This window comes from Diadema antillarum, unplaced genomic scaffold (assembly GCF_040938485.1).
Source record: "Diadema antillarum isolate AM-2024a unplaced genomic scaffold, OU_Dant_1.0 seq00000581_RagTag, whole genome shotgun sequence".
NCBI lineage: Eukaryota > Metazoa > Echinodermata > Echinoidea > Diadematoida > Diadematidae > Diadema > Diadema antillarum.
This window is the reverse complement of record NW_027271515.1, coordinates 844,914-870,640: the sequence shown is the minus strand read 5'-3', so window position 1 is coordinate 870,640 and position 25,727 is coordinate 844,914. Positions and strand designations below refer to the sequence as shown.

At 39.8% G+C, this 25,727-nt stretch overlaps 1 protein-coding gene across 1 annotated transcript in view; it reads left to right on the top strand.

Annotated features, from left to right (window-relative positions):
- Positions 1-25,727, top strand: part of LOC139735461 (CCR4-NOT transcription complex subunit 1-like) — a 68,053-nt gene that overhangs the window by 19,490 nt on the left and 22,836 nt on the right. Inside the window, exons 7-30 of the mRNA XM_071646216.1 lie at positions 1,232-1,344; positions 2,269-2,451; positions 3,069-3,347; positions 5,180-5,307; positions 6,524-6,656; positions 7,856-7,963; positions 8,374-8,613; positions 9,617-9,780; positions 10,619-10,757; positions 11,816-12,017; positions 13,938-14,012; positions 15,005-15,180; positions 15,977-16,101; positions 16,799-16,988; positions 17,695-17,877; positions 18,425-18,565; positions 19,431-19,610; positions 20,431-20,547; positions 20,995-21,240; positions 21,727-21,928; positions 22,459-22,595; positions 23,210-23,350; positions 24,359-24,514; positions 25,159-25,299. Of these exons, the coding sequence (XP_071502317.1) occupies positions 1,232-1,344; positions 2,269-2,451; positions 3,069-3,347; positions 5,180-5,307; positions 6,524-6,656; positions 7,856-7,963; positions 8,374-8,613; positions 9,617-9,780; positions 10,619-10,757; positions 11,816-12,017; positions 13,938-14,012; positions 15,005-15,180; positions 15,977-16,101; positions 16,799-16,988; positions 17,695-17,877; positions 18,425-18,565; positions 19,431-19,610; positions 20,431-20,547; positions 20,995-21,240; positions 21,727-21,928; positions 22,459-22,595; positions 23,210-23,350; positions 24,359-24,514; positions 25,159-25,299 (3,899 nt within the window). The remainder of the gene's footprint in view (positions 1-1,231; positions 1,345-2,268; positions 2,452-3,068; positions 3,348-5,179; positions 5,308-6,523; positions 6,657-7,855; positions 7,964-8,373; positions 8,614-9,616; positions 9,781-10,618; positions 10,758-11,815; positions 12,018-13,937; positions 14,013-15,004; positions 15,181-15,976; positions 16,102-16,798; positions 16,989-17,694; positions 17,878-18,424; positions 18,566-19,430; positions 19,611-20,430; positions 20,548-20,994; positions 21,241-21,726; positions 21,929-22,458; positions 22,596-23,209; positions 23,351-24,358; positions 24,515-25,158; positions 25,300-25,727) is intronic.

Genomic DNA, 25,727 nt, shown 5'->3' with positions numbered 1-25,727 from the left:
ATGTACTAAATGTTACCTTCCACTTTCAATACTTTATGGGAGTTTCTAAAATGATATTCTCTTCAACATGCCACTGTATTTATACAACTCTTCATTTAAGGCGTGCAAATGGGATTCCCTACCTTTAAGCAGTGGCTCCATGTCTACTGTACAGCTTATGGCATGGTATGACTGACTTTACCACACAGGGAGTGGCGGGGGGGGGGGGGGGGGGGGGGGGGGGGGGGGGATCAGCTGTTGGCAGATCATTGTATACTTGCATTCAAAGCGGAACCCAGCTGCCAACTCGGGTGTCATGTCTGAATGTGTTGACATAAAAGTGCTGAAATTGATGAGCGTGATAGCAGTTACAGGTGTTAACGATGCAGACATATGGTGTGATTGAAGACTGAAGTGTGTGCACAGAGAGTGTGGGTTGGAAGCCTGTCTTTATTTCAAGTGACGGAAAAAGAGAGCTACTGCATGCAACAAAATGAGTGTTGTGATACTTGAAATGGCTAATTTTACAGATGTTGGAATCATAGTTAAATTCAGTTCATTTATTTCTGCATTTCATTGCCAATACAATGATGCAAGAAGATGCAAAGTGTCAGCATTGCTAATACATTACATTATTATTCAGTTCATTGTGTGTATGAGGAAATGTTGCAAGCAGAAATTGTAAGCAATGTCATGTTGATTTTTGTACACTTTTGAAAAATGGTCCTCGAGAACACTTTTGAGTGAAGTTTACAAAAGATAATTGGAATGCAGGGAGCCATCTTCATAAACATTGCATGACTACTTAGAAGATGCCCTGAAGTAATAACTACATGTATATTTCAACATGTTACAAATTTACATAGCATGAGGTGCATTATGAGGACAGAGGGCATACCGTGGAGTAAAGTGTATTGTTATGCAGAAATGTTGCTCAGTAGAAGAACATACTATGTTTGTCATGTGTTTAAAGTCCACACTGAATCACATTAACCCCTTGAGGACAATTTGATTTTGTTATAACATCCATTTCTCATAGATGCCTGCCTGAGAGTGTTCTGGACCAGTCTCCAGCAGGTTAATTTGTCCATATATTTGCATTTCAGATATTTTTATGATTTTTTATTGCAAGAAAGCTCACCAGCAACCATAAAAATAGTTTCAGCATTATTTTTCTTTCTTCTATATTTGAGAAGTATATAAAATATAAATATACTTAATTCAAGCATTTCTTCCTCCTTTTTCTCTGTAGAATTTCCGGTTGAGCGAGTGCCTGTGGTACTCGCTCCACTGCTGTATGGTGATAAGCAGGACATTCTTATGGACAGAGTTATCACCGACAACACAACAATACCAAAAGGAGTGGTGAGTTATGTTACCCTCTGTTTATTACTGAAGTTATTCCTAGCGTTTAATTTAGTTGTGTCCGATGCCATGTTGATTCCCCCACCCCTTCCAGTTTTAAACCCTAATTGTGATCAATTACTCTGACACATGAAAGCTAAACATGGCCTAGGTAATGTACCTTTTCTTGATGGCAGTACTGTGTGGACTGCCAATGCTGATACTTCATTGTTTTCTACATGTAAGAGCTGCAGTTATGATTGTAGAGACTGCCTATGCCCTGCTCAAGATCGAGATAATGTCCGTACTCATTGAGAACAAATTCTTTGCATTCCGTCGTATCAAAGATTATTGCATTGGTGACAAGATGTTAAAATCACTTGCGCAAACCTGATGATGACTTTTGCTTCTATCTTGTAGATGACATTTGTGGTATTCAATTTATTCTTCAGAGAGGATTTTTTGTTTTCATCTCTGAGGGATTCCAGGAAGTGAGTTTAATAATGACATAGGAAATAGAGACCTGGCTTATATGAGTGGAAAATAATTTGTTTGCTTCAGTGGCCCTTGTTTGAAATGTGAGCTGAATACTCTTTCAATATTTTTGAGGAGCTGTTCCAATGTGTGCACTTCATTGTGTTGCACGCATGACAGATTGCAACATATATCATTTGATTTCAACAGATTTTATCAATCTTCATGCATAAACCTTGGGTGTTTGATTACTGCCTTGATACATTTAGGGCTTTATCACCACTCACCAGTGGATGTGATACAATGCTTTGTATATGTGCAAAGATAGTATAAAAATGGCTCGGAATATATTTTGATTTTTTTCCTGAAAGTGTTACCTAATTGAGGCGGGTATACTTACCTAAAGAATATAAAGATGGACGACATCTTTGGAAAGTGAAAATGCTTTGTTGTTTGTGAATCCCTACTCAGATGGATGGCTCCCTGGCAGAGCTTATGCAAGAGATGGGATATGGGTGCTGTGCCACGGTGGAGGAGTGCCATAAGACCCTGCTCCAGATTGGATCCAATGGACTGACTGCTAGCAGCCTGGCCAAGGTCATCGGCATGATGGCCAGAACTCACACAGGTCTCATGGACAACTTACCACTTCAGGTAAGATGCCACGATCACAACATCTCTCCAAAATGGAGTTCATGTGGCCAATTTAAACTGTTAAAAATGTGGTCTCTATATCCAGGCTGAATTTACAAGTCTGCATGTTCCTGAGGCATGTGCTGTTACATAATATGACATAATGACGTAATGTGCTGAAATGTGGTATACATTATCTCATATCGCACGTCGTCCATCTGGTGACAAGGCCTTGTATCTCAGAATCATGAATTCAGGAGAGTGAAAAAAAAATTTAATTTTGCAAAATAACATCAATGTTGAGGTCAAATAATGTAGAAATGCTATTTTAAAATACATAAATTATTATATGCTTCGAAACTCAAATCAGTATTTTAGATATTCAAAATTGAGTTAGGAAGATTTTGAATAGATGTTGTTTTAGATATGATGTCTTGTCTCCCCAAGGATAATGTGAAAAATTGTATCTCACATAAGCTTAGAAGAATCTACAAAGTATAGACAACATCAAAGTGATTTTGAATCCGAATGTTAATCTGAATTGTCCCTTTAAATGACTTGCAAGCATATTTTTGTATTTGTTGAACCTGTGTAGCAATTGGGTTATGTATGTTTTTGTTGTCTGTGCATATGCTTAGTCTGTCTCTGGGGCAAGTGTGTGGAGTGATGGCAAGGACAAGCAGGACCAGGCGGGACAACCGTCCACCTGGGACGTCGACACCTTCATCAAGGTGGTCCGAGATCTTACCCCGCACATCAACTTCAGGGAGGTGGTGTTTGACCTGGACCACCAGGGCTTCTTCATCAGTGACACCCAGGGCCTGCGGCTGGTCAAGATGGCACTGTTGAGGGGGCTGCAGCAGGAGCCCTTCCCAGTGGAGGTTCTCTACAGGGTCTGGAAGAACTTTGAGGGACAGGTGTGTACTGTACTGTATGTCCCCAAAAAAATTACAACGGTACCCTCTGCAACGATAGCTTTGAAAATAGTGATTCAATCCAAATACAATTTCAGGGTATGAAACTCTAACTCATTGCCCACATCATACAGAAAACCCCATTCAATTTGATTCAGTGGTCATAGAGAAATTAGGAATTTTGTAGAGCATGTCAGAAATCTCTTCCCTCCAAGTTCTGTCTATTGTGTTCACACATTAATTTGCATTTCCAAGAGCATCCAAGTGCTAAACTTGGAAGAATCAGACTCATGACATGCTTTACAACAGTCGACATTTCTCTGTGACCGATTTACCAAATTGAATGGGGTTTTCTGCAAAATAGAGCTAAGATGTTATATTTCAAGACCCTAAAGTAGCATTTAGACGGTTTAATCATATTGGATGTAATCAATGCCAAAAGTGGATTGTTCTTTTTGGGGGGACATACTGTAGACGTCAATATTTTTGTGTGATTAATTTTTCACACCTTGTGGCTTCAAAACATATTTGCAGGTTCTTGAAGTCACGCTGCATAATTGCTTTATACTAGTACGTTTTCATCCATTCCACTGAATAAATGAATGAAAATTGATAATGCTGCCTGATCCATTTGAATTACTCCCTTTGTAGAAACTACCGCATGTGCTCAAATAAATAGTACTAATTAGGAGAACACATGTACACATGTACACACACACACACACACACACACACACACACACTCTCGTGCCTGGGAGGCATCACTGACATAGTGCATGATTTAACCCCTTTAAAGGGATGGTACAGTATTGGTTGAGATGAGAGTTGGGTTTTTAACTTTTTGCGAGATACCAAGAAAACACTTATGATATAGTACAGAGCATACCATTTTAAGAGGAATTCAAAGTTTATTTGATGAAAATCGGTTTGGAATGACTGAAACATCCAAAAACAAAGTAAAACAAAGCGATCGTAATAAAGTGTGGGTCCCACACTTTATCAGAATCGCTCTTTTTTTGGATATCTCACCCATTTCAAAACCAATTTTCATCAAATAAACGTTGAATTCCTCATAGAATTACATGCTCTTTCATATTTTATAAGAGATTTCTCATTATCTCACCAAAAAATGTTAGAAACCTGAAATTAGGTCTCGACCAAAACTTTACGATCCCTTTAAACTGTGCAGAGATGATCGCGATTATATTGTCGTAGGTTATAGAATTCATGTTAGCCAAAAGTAGTGCAAATTACACGAAAATTAATATACCGCAAATATTCATACATTTGCAATATGTGATGAAGAAAACAAGTTTTCAGTCAGGATGGAGGTTGAGGAGGGATTCTAAAGTGGAATCTCATCAAGAATATACACCATATATTTAGTGAGTCTACTTTTTCGTGAATCAGGACTTCCTGACAATTTTGCGAGTGGTTGAATTCCTGCTTGGGGAGTACAGGGGTGAACAGAGAAATGTATGTGTGCATGTCACATTATTTCAGGATCAGAGGTAATATTTTTTTGTGTTAAATTTGCAAATAGTACCTACTCTCAAAATTCATGAAAATACCCCCCCCCCCACAAAATACATGTCATATACAATAGGATGGGCACAGATGTCCTTATATCTGTGTTGGTGGTGTGGAATAGAGTCTCAGTACAAAGGAGTTGCAGAGTCATGATTAACTCTCGCTCCATTAACATGCCTGCCTCATTTCACTGATACATCAAGAGTATGAGTGGGTAGGACTGCTTCCCTATGAGAGTGGGAAAGAGAAGATGATGTTGGTGTGATTAATTTTGATGCAAAGTGTGATTTCTCTTTGTTCCTCAGCTGTCGTGGATCCAGCAAGCCCTGGCCCAGCCAGACGTCTTCTGCTTTGCTGATTACCCCTGCCACACCGTTGTGATCGACATTCTTAAAGCACCACCGGAGGAGGAGAATCGCAAGATTGCCACATGGTAAGCTGTGCAAGGACTTAACACAGTAAACTGCATGCACAAAAAGGGTCAACATTTCCTGTTATGTCCATATTTCAAAACGCCAAAGAGAAGAAACGGGTTGTCGTTATACTGTAAAACATGATATATTCGCGGCATGAATTTTTTTGCGAATTGGAGCCGACAGCCTCTTTCGTGGCATGAAATTTTCGCGAAGTGCCACTGGCGTTCAATGCATATAATGTAAACATGGACTTTCGCGTGCATTTTAATTTCGCGAATCTTGGCGCTCGCGAAATTCGCGAAATTAAAGTGCACGCGAAAATTCCTTGTTTTACAGTATGTGGGAAGAAGTTGTAAACTGACAGATACACCGCAAATAGACAAGAGACAATCTGAATGGTCATAAGCTGAGATGCAGGGAATGACAAAAGGTATTTAAAACCTTTCTTCCCTTTTGATTATGTGACATGTCAAGGCGTGTGTCCTGAACAAGGGAATTTTTACTTCAAGCAAGCCATTATTTGCAAACAGTTGTTGTGTAAGTGTGTGCCACAAAGTCGTTGCACATAACAAAGGCACAAAGATTGTCATGATGTATCCCACAATGGTGCAAACGTCAGAAATCAGAGAATGCAGCAACAAATTGCACAGATAGATTCTTGTTTTCATGTGAAATATTGCTTCAAGGTTGTGAGTAAATCCAGTTTCCAGAGTACTTACCTTCAGTTGTTCCTGCAATCATTGCACAGATTCCTTACCTATAAAAAATAATCCCATAGGAATTAAGAGGCTGCAATGGCCTTTTAAAGCAAATTTGTTTTGCAGGTAGAATTCCTAAAGTTGTGATTAGTTATGAATAGAATCTACAACCATTGACATCATGTTTTCATCACATCCCTAAGTCATTATTTTTGCAGTCACTCTGCTGCATAGGTGCAGTAAAGCAGGATATTTTCACGGCATGAAATTTTCACAAATTTGTGCCAACAGCCCTTTTTGCAGCATGGAATTTTCGTGAATTGCCACTGGCGTTCAATTCATGTAGTGTAGACAAGAACTTTCGTGTGCATTTTAATTTCACAAATCTTGGCTCTCGCAAAATTTGCAAATTAATATGCACCCGAACATTTCTGGTATTACAGTAGCTAAACAGTTAGGGGGCCTGTGTACTTGGCTAATCTCGATCTCTAGGTATGGCCACACTTTCAGGATGTGCTTGTACTTCTCTTTCCAGGAAATCCTTGGACTTGGTGGAGGTGTTGCTGAAGCTGTCGGAGACTGGCAAATATGAGCAAGTCAAGAATCTGTTCAGCTTCCCCATCAAACACTGTCCAGACATGCTGCTGTTAGCACTGCTACAAGTCCAGGTAAATTTGAACCCTTCATGGCAGTCATAGCAAATGTTGGTCATAACCTCTTGTACAAAGATGCATGGGAGCCGTCCATTTTGAAGTCTAGTGCGAGTGAGCTGCATTGTATGTGTTTTGAACATGATGAACTGAACAAGCTGGAAGTACTTTAACTGTGATGACCATCCTGTTTGAGAATGGCTGAGAAAAACATAAGTGGTTGTGTTGAATGTATTGATGGGGAAAGCGTAATTTTGGTTGGCAAATATTACATCACATTCAAGGGCAAGGTAGTTCATATCAGTTGAGATGATAGGTGTTTTAAGTAACAGATACTGGTGTAAGCAAGTGTCCCCTGCTACTGAATTCAAGATGATCTTAGTATGGAAACTCACATCAATAACATATGCAAATCTGCAGCCATAAGTCTACACAGGATTGAAAAATTGAGACACGTTCTCGATAAAGCAACTACAGAAAAACTGGTCTATGCGTTTATTTTTAGTCATTTGGATAATAATAATGGTTTGCTCATTGGAGTTCCAGACTCTCAGCTTAAAGGACTCCAACGGGTACAAAATTCAGCCGCAAGGCTTGTAACACGCAAAAGGAAATTTGATCATATAACTCACATTCTTCATAGTCTTCATTGGTTGCCCATAAGAGCTCGTATCAGGTTTAAGATTTTGACCCTCGTATTCAAATGTTTTCATGGAAATGCTCCTGCATATCTCAGTGAACTCATCAAGCCATATCATCCTGGTTGTAATCTGCACTCAAAATCAAAAAATCTCCTCTCTGAAATAAGTGTCAAATCTAAGACATTTGGTGATAGGGCTTTTGGAAAAATGGCACCCTCATTATGAAATAACCTCTCTCTCAGTATTAGATCCATTACAGATTTTGATAAATTCAAATCTGTGTTAAAACTCACCTTTTTGATAATTATTGATTACATGTTTGAATAGAGAAATATGTGATAGATTTTGTTTTCATTAATTTTGTACACGCATAGAGACTATCTTATGGTATTATTCGTTCTAAGAACTGACTAATATTATTGTTTATTCATAAAAATATTTGCTACTTGCTCATTCCTTGTACTGCAGGAAAGTATCCCATTTCCAGTGATCAGAGAATATCATTAAAAATTTGTGTAGTCAGAGATGTCTGTAATGACAAATTGACCTACTTTCCATTCTGCCTTCTCCACCCAGCCTCCAATGACACCGCTTCGACTTGAGCTGATAGCAGTTTTGATGCCCATTTTCCTTGGGAACCACCCAAACTCTGGCATAGTTCTGCACTATGCATGGCATGGACAGGTAACAACTTTGGCATAAACTTAACAAAGTCTTATTTAAAATCTGTAAAATTGTACAAATCACCATATTTTACGAGGTATCATGGCATGTCATTTATTGCAATGAAAATTAAAGCGTTATGAGTGAGTCTTCAGATTGAAAAGATGGTTTTGTTTTTGTCAGGTTTTTTTTAATTTTATTATTCTACATTCATTTGTAGTGCGTGACATCTTCAAAAACGACCAAAGCCCAGGGTACAGTTGGGCATATCTTTGTGCATGGCATTCCCTGGTCCAGTTCTAATCTGTGATAGTTTGGTAATGGTCATGCCAATCTGCATGCAGCACTGTCAATTGAATGGAGACTCCATTGTCAGAACTAAGTACAGAGTTGGTCTCTGCATGACCCCGTGGCGTCTATTCCTATTGCAGGGCCAGTCACCCACCATCCGACAGATCGTGATGCACTCCATGGCCGACTGGTACATGAGGGGCGACAGTGACCAGACACGCCTCTCCCGTATCCTGGATGTTGCCCAGGACCTGAAGGCCCTCTCCCTGCTCCTCAACGCCACTCCATTTCTTTTCGTCATCGACCTGGCCTGCCTCGCCTCGCGGCGGGAGTACCTCAAGCTGGACAAGTGGATGACGGACAAGATCAGAGAGCATGGGGTGAGAACCACTGATCTCTGTGGGAAGTATCTGGATGTCACATAGGCCAATCACTTTGAAGCCACTGCACTGCCATCTTACCATACACATTGCTCATACACTTGTGTACGGAGCTCACGACTTCACATGATAATGGTGACAGTCTCTGCTTGAAAATGTGTGCAAGTCCCCATTAGAGTGTGCCTGGTAAGATGGGGGCACGGCAGCTTCAGTTATTTGTACAGTATGAATGGGCCAATGAGATATCCAGATACTACCTCTAGATATCAGTGGGTGAGAACTCAGGAATCTATCACGCCTATTTTGCCCTCACAATAGTATTTGTTAATACTTGTTCAGTGCACGTTTTGAATATACATGCATCATAGATATTGTCCTTTCTCTAAAGTGGCAAAAATAAGTTACAAGGCCATAGTTACTCCAACTGCATGATTAGCACATGCTCGAGTTTGATGGGGCATAGTTGTTGATTAATAAAGGCACTGTTTAACAGTGTATCTTTTTAAAAATTGAGCTACATGCTACCAGAATCTCTTATATTGGGCAAGCACAGAACTATGAAAAATGTAGGGTTGAAAATAGATGCTACATGCTTCAAAACACTGTAAATCTGTTGAATGGTTAGTTTACCATGGTCAGTACTTCTTTATAGACAGTAATGCTAGAATAGGCCATTTGAAGTAGGGTTTATGAGCACTGTGATTATTTGGTCATTGATCTATTTATAGTGACAGAATAATATGCAAACAATTTGTATTCTGGAGTTTTTTTTTTGTGTGTTTTTTTTTTGTGTGTTTTTTTTTCATACATTTGTTCATCATACTGCACAGTTCATAAAGTTCGACAGTTTCTGACTTTGAGCCACCACGATCTTGTGAGGTATCTTTAAAATTGTTATCTGATGGTATGATTCAGGTGTGAACAATGCCAGCAGTCTTCAATGTCAAATGTAAATAGATAAACTGATAATGTGCACTATGATTATTGTGCTATAACCACACAGGAGTCCTTCGTGCAGACGTGTGTCAAGTTCCTGAAGCGCCGCGCCCCGCAAGTCATGGGCGGTCACCCACCAGAGCCCAGGGAACTACCAGGGGGTGGTAAAACTGGAGTTTTACCCCCAGAGACGATCGGTACCATGCTGGCATGTCTCCAGGCTTGTGTGAGGTCAGTGACATGGGTGATGAGTTTGGAAAGACTCAGAACACTGGAGAAAAGAGAACAAACTTTTGTAGTGATTATGAAGCTACTAACACAAAGTGAGTTGCAGTGCAATGATTCATCTAGGGCTCGACACTAACTTTTTTCCCTGGAGGCCCAGGCGTTCAGGGCACTAAAATTTTAATTAAGTTTGAAATGTTGGTGACGTAAAAATGAAGTGTAGGGACGTTGAATAAAAGGAAATGATCGGACCACCAGAAGATAAGCTTTTTGAAAGTCTTGTGGCCCAACATCAATTTTTAGTGGCCCAGGGCCACCCCAGGCCGTTGCTAATGTGGGGTCTTGCATTATCATTGGCCTGGTTTTAATATGCTTCTGCACCCTCATCTCCTTATGATGGATTCAGTTTCATTCAGTTCAATACACTTACTCACCAGTAATAAGGAAATGCCAAGATTTATCAAAGGTACATTTATACAATTCAGAAGTATATGATTAAGAAAAAAACAGAGAAAAAGAAGAAAAAGAAGAAAAGAGAGAGAATAATGTGGGAATGGCAAGAGAAGCAATACTTAATGGTTAAGATCCAAGTTTACCAGAAGTATTGAAATACTGAAGATGACTGTATGCAGAAATACACAAGTGTACACTGTGCAGGCACGTACATTGTGTGAAGGAAACAAAAAAGGCTGGAAAAGACACGAAAATGGGGAAGGAAGTAGGAAGGAAATCTGGTTGTGGATGGAACTTCGATAAAAACATTATTCATGTGTTTTAGATGACATATGATATGTGCTACTCTGCAGCAGGATATGTGATGTGTGATCCTTTTGGTGCTTTGCAGTTCCGTGAGTCCAGAGCTGGTTGACACCATCATGAACATGGTAGCTAATTGTGGCAACCTGCTCAAGTCCCGCCCTCCGCCCGGCGTCATGAACAACCAGGTTGGACTCCCTCCAATATCACCGGGACCAGGCACTCAGGTGAGTTCATGAATCATCTCTTGGTCCACGGTTTTTTGCCAATGCAGACTTTTGGCTGGAAAGTCTATTGTTTGTAAACCTTCAGGTTCTTGGGGAATGATTGCTAGCTGCTTGGAGATAATGTCATATGAGCGACTATAGTATGTACCAGTCAGGCATTCAGCAAATGTGGAATATTTCGTGGTGTATATGCACTTGAATTTCATGCTTATCATGTGATGAGATACTTGAAAATATTTTTTGTACTCTACTTCATTCCTGTGTTTTAGTACAAGGACTAGGAGTGTGCTGACAGTCTGCAAAATTGAAACACAAATTTCACATACTTGGCTCGTAGCAAAACAGTAACTGTGTAAAAATTACCACTTTTATGGTGATCTGTTATATGCACTTGCTCCTCAGCTGACCAAAGAGGATTTCTGTAATTACTTGTCATGTGCACAGTGTCTGAAAAAAAAACACCTTTGCTATTTAAACCAATTTATGAGCCATTCAGTTATCAACCATCTACTAGTGATGAAATGCAACTTATACAATCTTTCAAGGTTTGTAAAACATAGTAGTAGTAGGAGTAGTAGTAGCAGTAGTAGTAGTAGTAGTAGTAGTAGTAGTAGTAGTAGTAGTAGTAGTAGTAGTAGTAGTAGTAGTAGCAGTAGTAGTAGTAGTAGCAGTAGTAGTAGTAGTAGTAGTAGCAGTAGCAGTAGTAGCAGTAGTAGTAGTAGTAGTAGTAGCAGTAGTAGTAGTAGTAGCAGTAGTAGTAGTAGTAGTAGTAGTAGCAGTAGTAGCAGTAGCAGCAGCAAGAGCTGCTGATACAGTAGTATTAGTAGTAGCAACAGTAGTAGTGATGATAATGAAGGGGATATCATAGTGATGATGATGATACTAATAATCACTGAAAATGATTCATATAATTATAAAAGGAGTTTCATAATCATGGAAAATATCAAGGAACTTTTAAGACAGAATGAAACATCAAAGTAAGCGATTGGTTAGATTAAAACTTACACAATGCTGCAAGGAATATTAAAGTCACTCTTTATATTCCTTATACCCTACAGATGGAATCCCTTCCAGGCATGCCACCTCTAGGGTCTACAGCACCAGCCATGTCTACCCCCAACCTTCACGCCTACACCTCAAACCCCCTAGGGTCCAGCTACGGGCAGCCACCCCAGTCACCACAGAAGCAGTTCCCCATGCTGGCAGGCTCGGGTGCTAACCTCGGTGGCCTCATCAACCCACCACAGCCCAGCTCACATCGTAAGACCACAGTTCAGACACATTCTTTCATTTTCAGGAAACTTTTACTATTGGTGATAGTGATCCTTGCAGATACACCTTTCTGGAAAAGTTGTCACTTTATTAACTGTTTTGCTTTTAAGCTTTGACAGGTTGTGTTCCTTGTCTTTGATGATATTGTGAGTGTTAGGAGTCCTGTCTAACTCGTCAAGTCCCAGAGTAATTTTGCTGTAGAAATCTTGTCCTCGCCGAGGTGATAATTCTAAATTTTGCTGTATATTTTAAAATAGAGGAAGATTAGATGAAATCAGTTAAATTCATTTGATCTTCACAAACCCAGACAGAAACTTTGCCAGTTTTAGAGAGAAACATGAAGTTTCATCTGAAATTTTTGCCAATGTATAATTCAGTTAAGAGTCTGGCAATTGAGAAGCTTTTAAAGCTCTCCAAACAAAACAATTCCTGCATACGCCATATATTTTGGAGGGTTTTTATTTTCGTGAATTTTGCGAGTGGGGTGCTAGTTGTGAATTGTCAAACATGAAAATATCAACTCTGATCTCAACATGAATGTGACGTGAAGGCGTACATTTTGCCGTCCTCTGCTGTACTCCGCGATCATGATTTCAACTACTTGTGAAATTGTCGCAAAGTCCCGATGTGTGAAAAATTAGACTCGCTAGATATACTGAGTATACAGTATATGTGACCTTGCATCACAAAACGAATACAAAGTCGCCAGACGTGAAATTTTAGTTAAGAGCATATTCTGAAAGACCAGACTTTAAGCTTTCAAATGATGCATAATTCAAATCAATTGGACTCTCCTAATCTATCCAAATATTGGAAAAAAAGCACGCCCTCGGGAAAAGTGTGAACTGAGAAAAGAGGCTCTGAAGTATCGTGTCTATTCAAGCGCTGAATTTTTACCAAGCCGTGCTGGCTGTGCAATGAATGGGACAAAAACGGGATGTAAACCACCAGAGAAACAATAATGAAGGGATTATCAGATTAAACTGAAATTAAGCATGCCTTATTAACACAGCTTGTCCATAATTCATGCCAAATTTCAAAGCAGTAGCTTCATCCTTTCAAAAGTTATTCGAGTTGAAAGTGAAGAGTGTGTACAAAATTTTTAGGAAATGAAAAGGGGACTCTAAAGACAACCCAATCACACTATTCTACCAAAAAACTGTTCGAGATAAACTGCTGAAAACACACTTTCCTGCCCGTTTTATGATCCCAGATTTTAACATAATGTAGAAGAAGACTTGCTCTTTCAGAAAATATGAAAAAGTCAAGATTGGCTAGGTTGACCCATTCTACTTATTTTCAGTCCTCACACAAAATCAGTGTGTGCGACTTTTTGTTCGTTTTGTGGTGCATGGTCACATATATGAACATCAAAGGGCTCAAGTGAAAGAGAATTCTTTTACTCTACCTTATGAAACAAATGCTAACTTTAAATTGCAGAAAATGATAAAAAGATACAGCACCAAACCACAACAATTTGGTATCTGGGATGCGAAGGGTCATTGTTTTTACCACACACAAGTAGAATTCTCTTCAATGTAAGAGCACCCTTTGGATTAACAGCCTCTCAGAGTGGCTTCTTTCTGTGACAAGAACTGTGCATTTGTTCTATGTTTTCTCACAGGTTGTGTGTCTTTTGCCAACAAAGAGATGTGTAAACTTTTTAACTTAATTTTATGAAGATTTCCTCTGTTGGGTTTTTGAAAACATATTTGACATCATTTATTAATCTTATATGTTTTGACAGCTTCCGTCTCCTTTCTCATTCATGATTGGTCTAATAGTTTGTGTGCTCACCTCGTTTCCATCAAATTTGTACCATGTCTGGCACATTTTCTGAGCCGATTTGCTGTTTAACTGTGTGTATCTATGTGTGTTCTCTTTTTCACTTGTGTTGATGCACCATAGAGTCATCCCTTCACAATAATAGTCAGCCCAACATGAATCAACCACCAAAGCCTGGTGCCGGCGCCATAAGACCAGGTAGATAATGAAAATGCTACTCTAAGTTGAAGGGTCAGGTCCTGTGACAGACGTTGAGCGGAATACTGTAGGAGCTAAAATGCAGTGCCTTTTTTCATGCTCACACCTCTTTCTACAAAAGCATACTAAGAAGGAATGTTTGAGGCCTGAGTGTCTCTACTATGTCAACGTGTTCATTGTGTCATAGACTCCAGGGGATCTGAATAACAGTTTGCTGTTAATGGGGATGGGTTTTACAATACTATTTGAAGTGTGCCTTTTGTGAATACCTGCATCAAAGAAGGTGCTAAAAAAAGCAGTCCATGCCAGTGTTCAAACCTATTTCACTCCCACAGACTGACGCCCCAGAGTTGTGTCATTCTTGTGAACAATAGAGACTTTTTTTGCGTTATGCACTGCCGTATTTTAGAAACCCCCACCTGCTCCGGCCAAGAGACATAACATCAGTGTCAACCTAGCTCTTCTTTCTGCACTTATTGGCATTGAGTTCATGTAACTATGCATCAAAACATTTGAAACAAAGTTTGTTCAATGTGCAGAGTACAATCAGATGAAATTGCTTTCATGCAGTCTTTTTTTTTAAGAATAAAAGGATCAAATAATTATCATAATGATAATACATACCGAATGTGGTACAGTCCATCTTGATAATGAAAATACCTGAAGAGTCTCATTCCATATTAAAATCGTGATTTTGTATGCTATGCTTGATATTTATTACACGATGTGATGATGATGGTGAAACTGACAATGGCCTATTTTGATATGTGCTTTATTCAATTACTTTGAAGCCGAAAATGTAGCAGTCATGAATAACCTATATAAGCTCTTACCAGAACAGATCTTAAGTCTGTGTCAGTTATCTAGAAGAGAAATTTTCTTGTCTTAGAAACTTGTCCTGCTGTCTTTTATTGTCTCAAACCATTTGACAGTGTTTGCTGACTCTGTGATTTCTTTTTCTCCTTGTGCCTTGCATTGAAACTGATAACCAGGAGACATTTCCAACATATGGCCGGAGCTGAACCAGTCTTTCTCACCGGAGATCGACGAGGAGGCCAACAGCTACTTCCAGCAGATCTACAACCAGCCCCCAAACCCCATCATGTCAGTGGATGACGTGCTGCAGATGTTGAAACGCTTCAAGGATTCCCAGGTCACCAGGGAGAGGGTGAGTGGACATTTTTTGTGTGACATCTCAGAAATAAGCTGCAGTGCTGCCTCTTAACCCGTTGAGGATGAGTCCCGAGTATACTCAGGAAGTGTCTGATGGAAATGCGTGTTGTAACAAAATCAATCCATCCTCAATGCGCTAAGATAGCTTGTTTTACTCTATGCTACAATTTATTTGGCAAGCACGATATTTCACAATTAAACACTTGAAAGACAGATCAGGGAGTGGTTGAACTCACAGGGAAGAAGTGCAGTGACAGAATGAGATATGGTTATTATCCCACTTGAAAAGAAATGTCGGCAATATCCCACCTTCGCGATAAAAAAACCCCTTGTATTTGTAATACAGAAGGCACTATATTCTCACATTGTTGATGTCACAAATAACAGTTGACTTACAAATTTGCAACAATGAAAACATTATGAAATAGTAATACTATAAAACTAGAAACTTTTCACATGCATGAAACATTTGTGAATGTAACAAGGAGTCAGGATTCTGAAATATAGAATGCACACAAAAGTTTTGTCTACACAGTGCATTGATGTGAAAGTTTCATGCCCCAAAGAAGGCTGTTGGCTCCAGTGTATGAAAGTTTCATGCCCGGAATGTTTCCTAGTTTCACAATATATGCCAAATGCAGTAAATTTCATTTGCTTTGCTTAAGTGCTGTTGACATGCCAACCTCTTGTCATTTTGCTTGCATCACTGAACACATTTTGATGTATATGAATGCATTTGTACTACTTCAATGTGTATATGATTATCTTGTTGATTTGATCTCCACTTGCAGGAAGTGTTTATGTGCATGCTGCGGAATCTGTTTGAGGAGTACAAGTTTTTTCCCCAGTACCCTGAGAGGGAACTTCTCATCACAGCCTGCCTCTTTGGCGGAGTCATTGAGCAGGGACTAGTCACGTAAGAATCAATTCATTACCGCCCTCTTGTGGAAAACATCAGTGCAGTTCTTACAGCAGAAACATGTTTTTATTGAAAATATCGTATCATTGGTAACAGAGATCGTTAAGTACCGTGTATGCTAAAACTCACTAACACATTTACTGATATTAAGGTGACATATTCTTCATTAGACAGAGAATATTTCCTGGAGAATAATCTTTATTGAGCTGAAAACTTTCTATTTTGTTGAGCTCACGACTTCCATTTTTTTTTTCATTTAATGCCTCTTCAGAGGACTGTGTAAAATAAAAACAGTACTGCTTGGCTGCTAGTATTGCTGGGATGAAGTGCCCTCACACTTACTGAACAGTGTGATATGAATGGAATCTTTGTCTAGACCAATCAAAGAAAATATCCCAGTAATGCAGTTGGATACATTTTTACTGAGAGAAACAGACAGAAATATATATAGAGAAGGGAGTTTTATTTTCATCATGCCTCAGAGAAATGACATTCCCTAGTTTTTCAGTACTGTTTTTCAGTGTGGAGAGTTAGAAATATATTTTGTATGATATTGGCTTGTTCTGTAGAGGTTCACTTAGGCAAGTGAGAATGGTATTCTGATTGAAAAATTCTGTTTACCAGATATTCATGTATTACTACTTCAGATGATGAAGTCTATGTAATATGCAATGTAATTTATCTGTTCTTGCAGATTCATGGCCTTGGGCATCGCTCTGCGCTATGTGCTAGAAGCGCTGCGAAAAGCCCACAACAGCAAGATGTACATGTTTGGCATCGCTGCCCTGGACAAGTTCAAGCTACGGCTGAAAGACTTTGCCCAGTACTGCTCCCATGTGGCCTCCATTCCTCACTTCAAGCAATTCCCAGAGCATCTGATTGAGGTGAGATATTCCAGGGGGCAGGGGATTTCCCTCAACCAGCTTGCTTCCTGTCATGTGCTTACAAGTGGGAATTCCCCACTGAACTACAGTTTGTGTCAAAGAGCCAAGAGGTAGTTGGCAACCTTGGATAGAAAAAGTTGTGATAGACTTCAAGCAATTCCTAGAGCATCTCAGTGAGAGGAAACATGGGGGGGGGGGGGGGGGGGGGGGGGGGGGGGGCTAATCCAGCTTGCTTCCTATCATGTGCTTACAAGTTGGGATTCCCACTGCAGTAGAGTTAGTGTTGAGAGTCAAGAGATAATTGGCTACCTTGGATAGGAAAAAGTTGTTATAGTCACTTGAGGTAGTTGTGTAAATGTATCTACTGGGTATGAAGATCATATATAAGGTTAGTGTGTTATGGTAGATAGGTAAGTTCCGTTTTTGCTTTGCTCTTTAAAGTGACTTATCTCTTGAAAAGTACCTAGCAGAAGAAGTAATCCTCCAATTGTAAGATAGCGGTAAAAGCAGGTGAATGAATTCATGTGGTCTAACAGCTTGTATGTGGAGTTGTCACTGTGACAAGAAATCGGTGAAGCAATTGTGTTTGTTTATCAAATTTTGTTAGATATGCACATGCTCATTGAAGGTTTTCGTCAAATGTTATGACCGTAATTTGTATAGTAAAGTTAAGGCACTGTTATGTAACTATATGTCTCTCCCACAGTATGTGACATATGGACAGCAGTCTTCAGAGCCACCGATCGTGAGCCGGCAGCAGCCGATAGCAGCGACCACCACGACACCCACTATGACCACAGCTACGTCCTCGATCCTGACCGCCACCAAGCCGGCCACGTCCACTACGGCTGTGTCAGCCATCAAGCCCATCGCCAAAGCTGCCCCAAAGGTAAACATCAGCAGTTGACTACCAGGAGGGCTTTTGACAACATTTGTATGACATTTCCAATCATTGTGCATATGACATAGAAAATAAAATTTTTTTCTCGTTTTATATCTTGTTCATTATTCTGTTGCCCAGTCCAGCTGAAATGACCTGTGCCTCCTAGGGTGATTTAACAATCTTTGAGAAATGACAATTCACCTTCATTCCTGTTCTGTTCTGCTTTGTTTCGTTTTGTTTTGTTTTTTGTTTTGTTTTTGTGTTTTTTTTTTTGGGGGGGGGGTCAACTTTTAATTTCATATCATTGTCAGCCTAATATTTGCTTGAAATTATCAAATCTACAAAACCCTTTATACCCTTCATTGTCTTATTGTCAAATTTGAAATAAAAGCATTAGATCTTTGCTGTAGATCATGTACAAAAAGTTTGACATTGTTTTGTGGTATTCCAGTAACTATAGACTGGCTGTACAGACTCTTTACCATCATGATTATCAAGTCCCTTTCTACAGTTGTTCAAACGTCAGTGTTCTTTCCTCCACCCTATTATACAGCCTTCCATTGCAAACACCACCAACATTGACACCCTGCTGGTTGCCACGCCCAACGAAGAAATCAAACCACCATCAGAACAGGTCCAAGACAAGATAGCCTTCATCTTCAACAACCTGTCCCAAGTCAACCTTATACAGAAGGTAAGTATCTTCAATATTAGTATGATTGATATAGCTGCATTAGCGTTAAGTATTGTCATCTGTATTTGATCTCTATTTGATAGAGTACAATGAGACAAGGACAAGTAGTTTTCCTGTGAAACTGTCATCAGCAACGTCATTGTAATCACAGATCTGGCAGGTCTCCCTGCTTATGCAGGAGTCTTCCTGAGAAATTAAATCTCTCTCTGCTTCTGGACAAAGAAATACCATAGCCTTTCTAGTTTGGGAATCAATTTTCCCAGTGAGATACATGTAACATACCTGTACCTCTGTGAAAGCTTCATGGAATATGTCTGATTGTAGTGTCTGAAAGTTGGTAGCCCAGTAATTACTAGCATCTATGTTTAGCTTGCTGTGTAATTGTGCAGTTTTGGGAAAGTGAGGGAGCACCGGTAGTCTTGGTATTTGTGTTTCTGTTGTTGTTGTCATTGTCATCATCATCATTGCCATGATCTTTATCATCATCATCACCATCATCACCATCAGCACCACCATCGCCATCATCACTATCGTTGCCATCTTCGCCATCATCACCACCATCATCACAACTAATTCTACCTACCATCACCATCATCATCACCATCATCATCATCATCATCACAATCACCACCATCACCATCATCATCACCACCACCATTATCATCACCACCACTATCATCACCATCACCATCACCATCACCATCACAATCACCATCATCACCATCATCACCATCACCATCATTACCATCACCACCATCACCATCATCACCATCATCATCATCATCACCGTCATCACCATCTTCATCATCACCATCACCATCATCATCATTCTCATTTATGTTTTGCCTGCTTTGTAACCCTGCAGTGTGAGGAGATGAAGGAGCACATGACTGATGAACATGTGGAGTGGATAGCCCAGTACCTTGTCATGAAGAGGGCCAGTATTGAGACCAACTTCCACGCCCTCTACTCCAACTTTGTAGACCAGCTCAAGTTGGCGAGGCTTGGGGAGCTCGTCCTGAGAGAGACCTACAGGAACATTGGGGTAAACACACTTTAGAATATTGTAAAACCAGAAATTTTTGTGTGCATGAAACTTTGGCGAATTTTGCAAGGAGCCATGATCTGCAAAAGTAAAATTCGTGCGAAGTTATTGACTACACAATTCATTGAATGCCAGTGGCCAGTCGCGAAAATGTCATGCAGCAAGAACAGCTGTCGGCTCCAATTCGCACAAGTTTCATGTTGTACATATTTCTGGTTTACAGTTTTCAGCATGGCAATGTCAAAGTAGAGATGCTATGTGTTTCAAGATGTCTGATCAACCAATGCTGAAACATACAAATTATTTGATATAGCAATTCCACTAAATTCAAAATCATTTTTAATGTCTTGCTTATGATGAGGCACAGAATGTGAAGAAAGAAGACAATGAAGTAAAAAGAAAATGAAGAAGGTTATAAGCATTTGATGATACATGTTAAAATACATTTTAGAACCTAATCATGAAAAAGGAGAGAAAATCAAGGAAAAACCAACTTCGTAAATAATGAAGCAGTAGGAAAAAAATTGCTATGTGAAATAGAAACACACATACAAATAATGTATTTTTCTTAGAAATCCTTTCAGTTGCTTCGGAGAATTTTTGTTCAGTTTAATTAGCTCTTCAGTCATGAGTCCTTCATGTTTATGTCCAAAATGCCAAAAATGCATCGCACCCCACATTTATGCATGAGGAATTCCTTCTATGCATACTAAGGTTTATTTCCCATTCTTAGACTATGAAATGTGCATGTGACTGCTTAAAACTGTCCATCACTTCATCATGTGACATAGCTGTGAATGTCTTACCTTTCTCCATACAGGTCCTGCTGGCATCCAATAAGAGTGATTCCAACTTCTCAGACAGAACCCTGCTGAAGAACCTTGGTCACTGGCTTGGCAAGCTGACACTGGCTAAAAACAAACCCATTCTGCAGCTGGTAAGTTCTTACAGCCAGTCTTAATCTCCCGGTGTCCCAAAAATATTTGTTTGTGTGGGTAAGTTCTCTCCAATAGCAGTAATCTTGGAAATTGTTCTGATTTTCCTTCTCTTAGATGTAAACCATTTCTCTTTCTTGTGTGATCTTGTTCAAACTAGTTGCTTGTCAGAATGACTTAATTGTTGCAATCATGCATTTGTCAGATTTTTTGCAGACATTGTCCAACTTTTTCTGACAGCCTAACTATGTGTTTCTTCTGTATTTTGTTCTTACTGGTCTAGAAAATGTTCTAAATTTTGTGCATCAGAAATATAAAAATTAGAGTGTATGGATTAAGGCTCTTGAAATGTGATGCAGATTTCAGTGTGAGAGTAATGGGAGGGAATTGCTATGATGAATTTAATTCTCTAATCCGTTTGTCACCTGTGTCTTGTATGCAATTTCCAGGATCTTGACTTGAAGGCCTTGCTCCTGGAGGCATACCACAAGGGTCAGGCGGAGCTGCTGTATGTAGTCCCTTTTGTTGCCAAGGTGATAGAGGCATGCATGAAGAGTCGCATCTTCAAACCACCAAACCCCTGGACCATGGCTGTCATGAACGTCCTGGGTGAGCTGCATCAGGAAGCCAACCTCAAGCTCAACCTCAAGTTTGAGATCGAGGTCCTCTGCAAAAACCTGGGCATCACCATGGATGTAAGTTTTGTATTTTCAGCATCATTTTGTGTGCTCTTGATATCCTTATTTCTTTATTTCAGTTTGTTACTAGGTATCTCTCATTGAAAGCCCAGTGTATGATGTGTATTTATCAGTTCAGACATTACAATATAGTAAATGTCAACATTTTAGCAAACAATTAATGAGCAGTGATGTGACAAGTGGATCACAATACAGTAAATCAAATTCCTTCAATGTGCCAAAACTGAGGATTAAATGCCTGGGTGATGAATATCATTAATATAAATACTATTTTCAAAGATCATGAAAACAATTTATCTAAAGACATTGATATGCTCTTAATTCTTATCCATTCAAGTGTATGTGATAAAGAACTTTAATATCACAAAATGCTTTCAAAGTGGTTTCACCTTTTTGCCAAACACCATTTGGCTCACCAAATGTGTAGAATGTGAATTCATAGAAATGTTGTCATAAGTTGTTGTGTATTCTTCCACTGTCCAGGACTTGAAGCCAGGCATGTATCTCAAAGACCTAGAGATGGTGCGCCTCATCCCACACAAACTGACCACTTCCAAGAAATTCATGGAGGGCGGAGCCTTTGGTATCTCTGTCAACATGGGCCAGGACAACCCTCCGTCATCATCCACAGGACTAGTAGGAGCTCTGCCTCAGGTCCCCAACAGCTCCCTTGCAGGAGAGCATGGTAAGTCATCCGTTTACTCCACTCTATGTTTGTTTGTACTGATGTATGTTTGTTCCATGGCATCATTACTTCTTAGTAATCTTGTAGATCAGGATATCTTGATTTCTTTTTAGCAACCATTGTGCAGATTTTCAAAGAATGATATTGTTGGGTGTGGATGTTTCTACTTCTTGAACTTTGTCTCTTTAAACTCTCCATTTTTTGACAGTCCTGATAAATTGATATTTTGGTTTACAGCTTGTAGAATCAGCTCGCTTTTTTGTAAAAGGGAAGTGGAGAAAACATCTTGCTACACATTTTGTAGATGTTAATTAAAAAACAGAACAAGATACATTACTCCTTGCTTCAGTTTACTGCTCTATTGCATAACTCTGGCAGTTGAGACAGGTATGTTTCCAGCTCCCACTATTGTGTGTAAATTTACCTGTGCATGTGAAGATTATCTGTGTGTGATTCGCCGGGAGATCTGGATCATGATTGACACATTGTGTTCTATATTTTCATCTCTTTCAAACCTGTTCCCATGACAGGCATTGGGTCATCAGTGCCGACACCACCAACGCCGTCGCTACCAGCCACACCCTCACCCTTACCTCAATTCAGCTTCCAGGATCTCAACACATCGAGCCTCAATGGCATTGCCCCACACATCACAGCCAATGGACAGGTGAGTTAAGTGAAGGCCACTGGGTAACCGCACTGTGATATCATTGACGAAGCTGAGTTAAGAGTATTGGTTTTGACATCATGACCTCGGGAATCACAGTAATGCCAGGGATGTTATTTTGTCCATGTAGGTTGAGCTGTACGAGAAAGTGAAGGCGCAAAGGTTACAAGCTTGTTCTGGAATTGGATTGAATGCCAGTCGTGTCCTAAGTCATCCTTTATTTGTCCAGTCTTGACAGTGGCAATGAAAAAAGGAGAGGGGGGAGGGGATTGGGAATGGGAGGAAGAGGGGATGGGGGAGGAGGAGGGTATTGCAGAGTAATTATATTGTCTTTTCTGAACAATGCTTTGCAGTTTGGAGAAAGATTCATGTTTGTTGATAAATTAGTAATTTCTTTCATGTAGAAGAACTCCTTCGACCAAATGACACAGAGGCAGATACTTATCCCATTCATTCTATCCAGTTAATTATTGTGATTGAACAGCTGTTCATATTATATAGCAATTCATAATGTGAATAGAGAGAGCAAGGTAAAGACTGTTGTGTAGCAAGGAGTTGGTAGAGTTCTCATATAGTGTAATGCATTCTTGGTTTTGTGTGCTTGTTCCCACCAGCTGGTGCTATTCCAAAACCAGCCACAGCTACGGAACTGTGTTCGGCCAGCTGTGGAGAGAGCGGTGCAGGAACTTGTTCACCCAGTGGTTGACCGCTCCATCAAGATAGCTCTCAGTACCTGTGAGCAGATTGTCAAAAAGGTATGGAATCCAAGATGCACATATTCAGTCATCCTTTCACTTTACAGAGCCAGGAAATGTTGCCCAGCTTCTTTGTTTACAAAACTTCTATTTTCACAGTTTTAATCCAATTTTCAGCTCACCTGAGCCAAAGGTTCTAGCACCATTCTCCACTGGGGGCCCCCCACAGGGGCTCATAACCCCCCAAAGTAGAGAAAAATCTTCTATGAAACCAGAAATGTTCTGAGCAAATGTCATCGTACTTTCAAATTTGTTTATGGCAGATCCAGGGGTGACCCTCTTGGGGCCAGGGCCAAATTAGGGACCTGTTTTCACATTTTGATCTTCTTTTTGAAAACATGTGGTCATATTTTCTACAAACTTGACAGGTATTATTCCCAGTATGATCGAATATGCAAATGATCCCTATGCCTTCCTGGAGGTCCCCTAAATCTTCCGTAAGTTTCCAATGTTCTTAGGTAATAGTCTGCAAGAATATTTTGAAGGTGAACTTGCGATACTCGGTTGAGCACGAGACTCCTGGGTCTCTTGTTGAATGTCACATTTCTGGTGGCTGTGGAAATGAAAAGACTTTTTCAAGTCTTGTCATGGAATATCTATTAACTCATTTGTGTAATATTTACCATGTACAGTTTGGAAGGGAGGGATCTCTGATATCAGCATGCGTCAATTCAGCACTCGTTTAGATTGCACAGTCCGAACAGCAGTGGTATTCATTGTGATCTGACCTTTGGGCGAGAAAGTCACATTTTCTCGGTCAAAATCACATTCCTCCAGAACCTTGATAAAAGTTAATCAATGAAATGGTTATTTTGTGTATCTCATCTGAAGATGCTACAACGTTTATCTGTGCATGTGGATGCATGATGGCTACGAAGTAAAAAGATGTGAATACTAAACAAAACGAAGTAAAAACAGTGTATGTAGAGGTAAAGAGGGTTTGATAAGAATTGAAGGCAAGCATGTTGCGAGTCTTCATGCCCTGAAACCTATTTTCCCCACTGACAGGACTTTGCCCTGGACCCCGAGGAGAACCGAATGAGGCTAGCTGCTCATCATATGGTGAGGAATCTGACAGCGGGCATGGCTATGATCACATGTCATGAGCCCCTCATCTTCAGCATCATCAATAACTTCAAGCACGCTTGTGTGGCAGCTCTCAAGGTAAGAGGAAGTCTCTCTACAGACATGCCAGTTGGTTGTCTATTGTTTTGTTTTGTTTTGTTTTTTCTGCAGTAGTTTGTGGTGTTCTATGCCAGAACACTGCAGGTTTCATGGAAAATACTGTTTTTCCCAAATTGTACAGTTCGACCTTGATTATCTGGCCATGTCTGGACCGGTGCTCATCCGGATAAGCGAATTGGCCGGATATGGGAGACACAATGTTAATGTATATAGCTGCCATCCAAGCTGCCGTCCCAGTACCCCGCAACGGTGGTGTAATCTATGCTAGCCTGCGCAAAATTGTAGTCCCTTACTTTTACGATGATAATGTGGTGTGAATTTATGTTAGTTCTGTCGGGAATATTGTAGGTAAATCGTGTGAGTTTTGTAGAAATTTTAATTGAGTTTAAAGTCACTGTTTTTTCTCAATTTTTGGATGAAAAAAAAAAAGTCCTTCATTGCGTGAACACGTCCGGATAATAGAGATTTCCGGATAAAAGGAGGCTGTATAATCGAAGTCGAACTGTATTACCACACACGTCTATGGGAGGAAAGCTTTAGAAAATACTGGTTTTTTTTGCACCAAAAATACCCCTTTTTGGCTGATAACTCATCTTGTTTTCTCATCTCGATTATAACCATAGGGAGGCACTCCTCAGCAGAAAGAGCTCATAGAGCAAGCGGCCACAGTTGTCGCCAATGACAACGTAGAGCTTGCCTGTTGCTTCATCCAGAAGTGTGCTGTGGAGAAGGCTATTCCAGAGATGGACCGTCGGTTGTCTACCGTAAGTCACTGCTTATACTTGTAAAAGATATCCACCATGTTTTTTTTTTTTTTTTAACAGATTGGAAAGAAAGTTTGAAAACTTGGCCAGCAGGACATAATGTTTACCTATATGGAATTAGTAGCAGATGATAATTGTTATAAGGAGCCTATGCAGTCTTGCTGGAGAAATTTAGAAGACCATATGATGAGGAATATGAGTGAATTCCTAGATAGGAAGTGTATGACTGAGGGAGAAAGGGATACTTCTACTCTATGGGAAAGACTTTTTCCTCACAAAACTTAGATCTTCTGAAGTAAGCAATATAGCACCATGGGCACACTCAAACAATGAATACACTGATGAGCATCATCAAGAAATGATGCACTTGGTCTTGTTCTTCATCAAGTGATTCCATCTTTGCCAAGACTGACAACCAGATATTTTTA